Source organism: Sinocyclocheilus grahami, unplaced genomic scaffold (assembly GCF_001515645.1).
Source record: "Sinocyclocheilus grahami isolate Dianchi unplaced genomic scaffold, SAMN03320097.WGS_v1.1 scaffold1485.1, whole genome shotgun sequence".
Classification (NCBI taxonomy): Eukaryota; Metazoa; Chordata; class Actinopteri; order Cypriniformes; family Cyprinidae; genus Sinocyclocheilus; species Sinocyclocheilus grahami.
The window spans coordinates 190,000-199,611 of NW_015506664.1; the positions used below are offsets into that span (position 1 = coordinate 190,000).

General features: G+C 35.8%; 1 protein-coding gene across 1 annotated transcript in view; it reads right to left on the bottom strand.

Moving 5' to 3' along the window:
- LOC107570622 (rho guanine nucleotide exchange factor 40-like) overlaps positions 1 to 6,050 on the bottom strand; it is a 39,351-nt gene extending 33,301 nt beyond the window's left edge. Inside the window, exon 1 of the mRNA XM_016256874.1 lies at positions 5,929 to 6,050. Coding sequence (XP_016112360.1) covers positions 5,929 to 5,931 — 3 coding nt within the window. The 5' untranslated portion in view covers positions 5,932 to 6,050. The remainder of the gene's footprint in view (positions 1 to 5,928) is intronic.
- Between the last annotated feature and the right edge of the window lie 3,562 nt (positions 6,051 to 9,612).

Here is a 9,612-nt window from a genome sequence, read left to right on the forward strand (position 1 = left end):
TTGGAAAAAGTGTCCGCTTAATGCAAAAAAAAAAAAAAAATATATATATATATATATTATGTAAACACAAAGTTTTATTTCATCGCATTTAATCGATTTGACAGCACTTTAAGGTTAGAGGGTCAAATTGTTATTATCTTTATAATAACTAAATAAGAAAAAAAGTAGATAGAATAGAGAATTCTAGTATCAAAGTGTCAATTTTTATGGTAGCTTTCATTATTGTTATTATTTATTTATGTATTTATTTATTTATGTTAATGGTTTTTATGGTACTTTTTGTTTGGATCTAAACAGCCCTAGTTCTCACTCACATAATAAAAAATAAAAAAATATCAAAACACTTTTCGTGTAACTTGTTCTGGTTCGGAATGACATGATGGAGAGCAAATGTTTTGTGTAGAACTGCTGGTCTAAATATGTGTGGTGTAAAAATCCATCAAACACGCTCTGTCTTGCTCATTGTAAACATATTCTGTGTCAGTACCTACTAAGAATCGTTTCTGACAGATGAAATTTATTAATCCTTAAGATTGAATAATTAGTCAGACAAACCAAGTAGCTAGTTTGGGAAAATGTGTCAATTTGCACATCAGTGTTGCTGAAAACTGTTGTGTGAATGTCTCATAGGTTCAGAGGAGGTTCATGAAAAATATTAATGAAAAAGTTCTGTTTTATCAAACATCTGTAATGTCGTATATAAGAATTTACATCCACAGAGGAACCTCAAGCACACTTTAACAGCAGCGGTATGTCATTGTCCCGCTCAACTTCCTCTCGTTCTCAGCAGCGAGAGAGAGAGAGAGAGAGAGAGAGAGAGAGAGAGAGACTGATAGAATCCAGATGCTGGCAGATTAGAGAGAGAGAGAGCAAGAGAAGAGGGTGCATGGAGGAAGAGAGCTTGAAAACGGATTCAGAAGGAACTATTTCCTCTTTCTAAGAGGAACTTTACACACTGAAATATCTGATACAAAAGCTTTGTATGTCTCAAACCATGAACTAAGCGCTGTCTGCAACCAGTTTCTATTTGAAGATAAGGAACTTAAATGTGACTAGACGACGCATCTCCTACTAAAACAATATTATATTGTGAAATATTATAATCTAAAGTAACCGTTTTCTTTGTGAATATAGAGTAAAATGTACATTCATTGCTGTGATGCATTAAACCATGATACGTTTTATTTTTTTTCAGGATTCTTTGATGAATAGACAGTTTAAAAGAACAGCATTTATTTGAAATAGACATCATTTGCAACATTATAAATGTCTGTATTGGCACTTTTGATCAATTTAATGCATCCTTACTAAATAAAAGTACTGACCCCAAACTTTTGAATAGTAGTGCATCTATTAAAACAGATGTGTTCAGGTAGCTAGATATACACACATATTGAGTATGTTTTGACCCTTACGTTGATTTTGCGGTGGACAACAGATCTGTCCAATAAAAATGTCTCGCTGTAGGGCGGGAGTTTGTGTGTGTGTATGTGTGTATCTCCAGTGGCCTCAAAAATCATTTGGATACTTAAGCTTTGTCTTGGACACAGATAACAAATATCTGAATATCATTGTACAATAAATATCAAAGCAAGGGTCGACTGCAAACAAACAATGCCAGAGCTTTTCTCCATACTAACCATGCTTTTCTTTGTGTCAGTGTCTGTGAATCAGCTGGTGTTCTGCTGATGTTTAGTGCAAGTCCTCAGGTTCACACAGGTGTAGTTACAGTAACTATCAACGTGATCCATTAACCATCACAAAGTGCCACAATGCTTGTCTTTTTCACACTGTATCTATTGTGTTACAGTTTCTAATGCAGCAAACTCGTTCGCCTGTGCTGTCTTTAAAATAAACGGCACTTGGTTTGATGTTTTGTTTTCTAATACAAATGCAGACATGATTAGTTTAAGCATAAAACAAGTGTCTAAATATGCAAGCCAATGTATGTTTATGCTCCTGTTTTAATCTGCATTTCACTTCTGATCCAGCTTATGAACTAATATTATTTATTTATTTATTTTATAGTCATTGTGCACTATGCATATTATTGGCTCATATGACAAATTGCTTGTGACGTTCTTCATTTGTTCATTTTCAATAAAGTATCTGCTATATGAATATGTGTGTGTGTGTGTGTGTGTGTATTGATGTGTTTTTCCATGCACTCTAATACAAATGCAGACATGTTTAGTTTAAGCGTAAAATAAGTGTCTAAATATGAAAGCCAATGTATGTTTATGCTCCTGTTTTAATCTGCATTTCACTTCTGATCCAGCTTATGAACTAATATAATTTATTTATTTATTTTATAGTCATTGTGCACTGTGCATATTATTGGCTCATATGACAAATTGCTTGTGACGTTCTTCATTTGTTCATTTTCAATAAAGTATCTGCTATATGAATATGTGTGTGTGTGTGTGTGTGTGTGTGTGTGTATTGATGTGTTTTTCCATGCACTCTCACCTCAACTGAAAATGAATCATCTCCCTCTATTTCAGGTCTTATGTGGAAAATGCAACTTCACCCAAACCACCGTCACGTCTTTTCATTTTTCTCAAAGTAAAATAGTCTCAGTCTCTCTCTCTCTGTCTCTCTCTCTCTCTCTCTCTCTCTCTCTCTGTCTCTGTATATCCAGCCAGACGTCTCCACCCTGTCCCACACACACCAAACACTGGCAGCAGCTGAAGTCACATCAGCATCCGGCCCTCATCTGCCTCAGTTTGTATTTGTATACATGCCGACAGATGGAAAGGACGTCCAGAAGACTGCAGTAACATCATTAGAGCTGTCACTCTATTAACTCTATTACTCTATTATCATGTGTAATCTCACAGTCACACTACATGAATGTCGTGGAAACCAATTACACTTATTAAAATATTCCATTCTATTTGATTCAGTTTACTCTTTTAATTCAACTACGGAATTCTGTCATATTCTATTCTAATCATTTTATTTTACTTAACTATTATATTCTACTAGTTCCACTTTAATTATGTAGAACTATGCGATTCTATTATGTTTCAGCGTCAAACTACTTGAACTGCTTTATGCTATTTGTTGAACTTTACTCTTAATTGATGTGTTTTATCTACTCAATGTTATTCAATTATTCTACTCTATCGGTTTAACTTCCCTTAATTCTATTGGTTTTACTAATTTCTATTTTATTTGTTTTACTTCACTTCTAAGATTCCCCTCTATGTGTTTCAGTTTACGTCTATTATTTTATTAAATTGTGCAATTTTGTTCTAATCTATTCTAATCATAATTTTATTGTATTCATCTATTATATCCACTACTTCCGCTTTACTTCTATACAACTATGGAATTCTAAGTTTCGCTCCAAACATTTTCAACTATTCTATTTGTTGAACTTTACTTTGTTGAACTCTTCTATGTTATTCAATTATTCTCCTCTATTGGTTTAACTTCCCTTAATTCTATTTTAACTATTTTATTTATTTTCTATTATAATTGTTTTACTTCACTCCTAAAAAAAATATTTAAGTTTACTTATATTCTGTTTTATTCAACTATGCAATTTTGTTCCTTTCATTAAATTTATCCAACCACTTTATTCTATTAGTTCCACTTTTCTCCTATTCAACAATGCATTTATACTATAGATATTTGTCTTACTTATTTTATTATATTCATCTACACCATTCAAATTAATTGAACTTTACTCTTCTAAATAGTTTTTTCTTCATTCCATTGCACATTCTATTGTACATAACTATTCTATAATTTCTTCTTTTTTTGTACACATTTCTGTTATATTTGTTTTACTGCACACTTATGTTTATTTTCTATTCAAAGTAATCACAATTGGAAAAAAAAAAATTTCAGTTCGCCCCATTCTGTTTTATTTAACTATGCAATTCTGTTAATTTCATTCATTTTATTTAACCCAACTATTCTATTCTATTAGTTCCAATTTACTCCCATGCAACTATGCAATTCTATTTGTTTCACGCCAGACTTATTCTTAGCTTCAGCTATTCCATTCAATGAATTGAACATTGAAGTTTTTTCCCAACTATTATATTCTATTGGTTTAACTACAATTAATTATATTGTATTCAACTTAACTCTGTTTAGTATTTAACTACTCCATTTGATTAGTTTTACTTCTATTCTATTCAATTCTATTCATATGAAACACACAGTTATAAAGACAGTCCAGAAACCCCGAACAGAGTCTTTTCATAACAGAGTCCTGGGTTTGTTCCAGATCCGTGTGTCCTGCAGAGTTTCCTCATGAGTTCAGATGGGATGAGGGGGAATTCCCACCTCCAGCTCTTTCCTACTCACGGCTACCCTGTTCCCATTTACCATGGTAACCATATTTCCACCAACACATTCACTGCATTTATTATCACCACTGTAAAACTGTGGTACATTAATATGGGTTCTTTTTCAAACAGGCTTTTGTAATGTCATGTATTCAGTTTGATAACAGTGATTGCTAATACAGCCACAGTTTCCCAACAATATGCATAACTGTAGTAGCAATGGCATTTTTGACCATCAATGTACTAAATGTCTGCAGGGATCACACATTCTTGCTGTTGTTTGAAACAAAGAGAGAGTGATTCCTTTCGATGCAGCTGACAGAAGACGCTAAACAGACTCTGATGCAAGCATATTCAGCAGAAAAAGTTTGTACAGGTTACTTTTGCAACTTTGTATCAGCTTTTAAAATCGTTTCTCATTCATGTCAAAGGTAAAGGCTCCTGTGAACAGGGCTGGACTCACCATGACTTCACGCTGCCGTCCGGACTGAACTGAACTGAACTACATTGCTCTGTGTTTCTGAACATCCACACAGGCACACGATCCCTTTGCTCGAATGAAACCGTCGCTTCAGTGTTTCCCAGTCTGAAGTTTTATGAAAAGCAGGAGTTTGATGGTAGAGAGAGAGAGAGCGAGAGAGAGAGAGAGAGAGAGAAAGAGGCATGCAGTCCCTCCCATCTGCTGAACAAGAGCTGCAGTGAGTCTCAGTCACTCTTTCCACTGCATGCAGAAACCATTCAGCATTACACGAGTTTTAGAGTTTATTCAATATGCATTTAGTTAGGATTACTTATTTTTCTTAAACTGTCACATACAAGTCATTTAATGTCAGATAAAATCCCCAAACACTAATAATCTCGTGACAACTTTAGTAGCTTAAATTCACTACTTTAAATACTTAACTACTTGCTCCAGTGAGGCTTATTTCTCAGACACAGTTCAAGACTTTTAACCATACCGTTAGTTCATGAAAACATGTTAAATGTCTCTATCTGGTGGTCAGCAGTTGAAATGCAGTACATTACAGAAGAATAGAAGCACATGTAGGCCTAACCCAGGTCCTAGAGCCGCTGTCTTGCTCCAGTTCAGCTCCAACCCTGAAAAACGCTCACCTGTCTATGCACCTTATTCTTCCTGGAAAAGCGGCCATTTGTAATTTATATTGGTCTGGCTTCCGGTGTCATCCGCGTCCAGCTATGTTTAGCTGTACAAAACAGCTCGTTTTGCTGCTTTATATTGCACACTGGTGTGATTTACCATATTATTTTAATGTATTATCTTATTTATGAGCACACAGGTTGTACACAGTTTTACCGTTTACTGCACGTTGTTATTCTTCTCGCTCATAGGCTTACTTCTGCTGCATAACTGTAGTAGCAATGGCATTTTTGACCATCAATGTACTAAATGTCTGCAGGGATCACACATTCTTGCTGTTGTTTGAAACAAAGAGAGAGTGATTCCTTTCGATGCAGCTGACAGAAGACGCTAAACAGACTCTGATGCAAGCATATTCAGCAGAAAAAGTTTGTACAGGTTACTTTTGCAACTTTGTATCAGCTTTTAAAATCGTTTCTCATTCATGTCAAAGGTAAAGGCTCCTGTGAACAGGGCTGGACTCACCATGACTTCACGCTGCCGTCCGGACTGAACTGAACTGAACTACATTGCTCTGTGTTTCTGAACATCCACACAGGCACACGATCCCTTTGCTCGAATGAAACCGTCGCTTCAGTGTTTCCCAGTCTGAAGTTTTATGAAAAGCAGGAGTTTGATGGTAGAGAGAGAGAGAGAGAGAGAGAGAGAGAGAGAGAGAGAGAAAGAGGCATGCAGTCCCTCCCATCTGCTGAACAAGAGCTGCAGTGAGTCTCAGTCACTCTTTCCACTGCATGCAGAAACCATTCAGCATTACACGAGTTTTAGAGTTTATTCAATATGCATTTAGTTAGGATTACTTATTTTTCTTAAACTGTCACATACAAGTCATTTAATGTCAGATAAAATCCCCAAACACTAATAATCTCGTGACAACTTTAGTAGCTTAAATTCACTACTTTAAATACTTAACTACTTGCTCCAGTGAGGCTTATTTCTCAGACACAGTTCAAGACTTTTAACCATACCGTTAGTTCATGAAAACATGTTAAATGTCTCTATCTGGTGGTCAGCAGTTGAAATGCAGTACATTACAGAAGAATAGAAGCACATGTAGGCCTAACCCAGGTCCTAGAGCCGCTGTCTTGCTCCAGTTCAGCTCCAACCCTGAAAAACGCTCACCTGTCTATGCACCTTATTCTTCCTGGAAAAGCGGCCATTTGTAATTTATATTGGTCTGGCTTCCGGTGTCATCCGCGTCCAGCTATGTTTAGCTGTACAAAACAGCTCGTTTTGCTGCTTTATATTGCACACTGGTGTGATTTACCATATTATTTTAATGTATTATCTTATTTATGAGCACAAAGGTTGTACACAGTTTTACCGTTTACTGCACGTTGTTATTCTTCTCGCTCATAGGCTTACTTCTGCATTGAAGAATAAGCTGGATAGCCTTAGCAGAGATTGTCTTACTATTGAGAGATGAGAGGGTCTGTGTTACTTACTATTGGAGAAAGTGTAACAGCCAACTTGGATCTCATTACAGCCTTGACACCACTGGATTTCAGTCAGAGTTGTGCAACACTCAATCGCCGTTTACGGATGCCGTAGGAATGAATGAGAAGTGCCTTAAGCTAAATCCCACCTGTCGTAAAAAGTCTGTGACTTCTCTAATAAAACGGCATTTTTTGTGTGTGTGTAAACTCTAAAAATAGTTCAATCCAAAAGTATTGCTTAGTGTAAAACATGCTGAAGATTAGCCGATAGGGTGTCGATTCATTAAATGATAAGCTCCAACTCCAACTTTATTTATAAAGCACCTAATAAAACAACTAAGTTGACCAAAGTGCTGTACAGTAAGTTCAATTAAAAGAATATAATAGCAAAAAAAAAAAAAAAGATACAAGATGCTGATGCTGGTATCAACAAGACAGACCCAAAAGGGTAACTACGGCGTATCTCGGCATACAGGCATTATACCTGTACCAATAAGCTGTTTCCTCTAAAAAGCTGTTTATTCAGCGTGACGCATCTCCTCCATTGACATCCATTTAGAAAAAAATGGCCTCTGGTCTCCTTTCCCACGTACCGCCAAAGCGGAAGTATTAGCATTAGCCATTGCACTTTTTTGGCTGAAGGTTGCAGGCTTGCCTTCTAGTGGCTTTGGCCTTAGTAATCCTGAAGACATTGATTAGCTTGTTCAGGTGGGTTTGGTGAGCCACAGCACAGCAGCTCTCTAGAACCAAACTTGCCTACGCCTTGCCTAACCATTTGGTTTTATTCATACATAAACATTGATCAGGGAGTCAATATTTTGCGGTGATGTCCTGGCCGGGATTTCTAAATTGCCTAAAATGTCTGGGTTTTGGCTTTGGTTTGCTATTGTTTTCATACTTGCTGAAGGTAACTAGTTTGACCAGTAGCGTGCAGGCATTGTGCATACTCAACCAAATGTGGCATGAAAGAAGGCGGGATCTACAGCTGAACTGTCAAAGCAATGCAAATAGTAGCTACATGTATGAGGACTGTAGAGAGATTGTCAATAGGAAACAAAGGCCAAAAAATGGGCATTTTAGATTTACATTGATAAAAGCACGTAGAGTGCATAGAGAGCACATCAAATATGGTAAACGTAAGCTTAACCGTAGTTGCCTGATGCGCATGCGCAAAAAACAACAACACCTAATTGGTTCTTGCTGATGATTAAACACGCATACATGACACGACAACAAAGCAAAATGCACCTTAAAAGTCAGAAGAGTTTTTAAAAAAATTAAAAAAGAGAGCGCATTGGTTCTCGTAAACACATTTGAGGTCCCACTCGTTGTTAAACTCTGTGTTGATCAATGTTTATTTCTTAATAATAGGCTAAATTAAATGAGTTCATCATATAAAGCGCCCGTGTCTCTTGAAACGTTTACTCCAGCTTTAGTTTTAGGTGTGTGGACTTTCAGTGGAGGGACAGAAATCTTCATTTAAAATGTTTTCATTTGTGTTCCGAAGATGAAGGTAGGTCTTACGGGTTTGGAACGACATGAGGGCGAGTAATTAAAGACAGAATTTTCATTTTTGGGTGAACTATTCCTTTAATATTAGCTAATATTAGCTTTCTGGCTAATATACAGTGGGGGCCAAAATTATTAGAACACTAGTATTTTCACCAGCTAAAAAATGGTTTCAAGACAGACTAAATCCAGAAGAACTGTGGCAACGTTTCCAAGATGCTTCAAGAAACCTACCTGCAAAGCTACAGTACTGTGAAAAGTTTTAGGCACTTGTGTAAAAATGCTGTAAAGTGAGAAACACACTACAGCAAAGGATAGAAAAACCTTACTTAAAACTATTTTTAGCTGGTGAAAATAATAGTGTTCTAATAATTTTGGCCACCGCTGTAGATGAAACTGTCGAATTGCAAGAATTACGTGCGATCAATAAGAAGTAAAAATTGTGTAATAAACTATATTTTCAAAATGTTAACACGATGAAATCATAAAATACAATTATAAATGTCAAATTAATATAAATGTGTAAAACACATTTTGTGTAATTATATTTTTCTAATAATTTTAAAACTATGATTATATATTTAAAACACTTGAAATAATAAAAAATACTTGAAATAAAATTCTTAAAATAATTATAAAATGATAATAATTTTAAATGTGTGAAAAAATTATAAATATTTTGTAATAATTGTAAAACTATTAAATATTACATTTAAATGATGCATGCAAAAATACAAATTATTTAAAATGATAAATATAATGTTTTATATTTGCAGTGATTAATTAATCTTATGCAGAAATGCAGATTTAACAGTGCTGACAGACACTCACCCCAGCTCTACAAATGAAGCCTTTAGACTGTCAAGAGGAGCATGCGAGAGAGAGAGCGTGGTCATGACATCCTCAAGAAAGCCAACCAAGAGTTTACGGTCCTCCTCCTAAAACGAACAACTTCATCAGAGAGAGGCTTTTTCTGAATTGAGACATCACACACCTGGCGTACAATGAAGCTCCTACCTGATTGTAGCACGTCAGGACTCCGGTTGCATAGATCGGCACCGTAGCCTTTGTAAGGATGCCGTTTCCTGCGGAGGCGTCTGCAGGACACAATCTGTGTTACAATCTCTAAACATATAACTGAACACTCGGTTAAGAATTAGTTCAACTCATCTGGTAATAATTTAGCAAAATTCAATTCAAACCATTA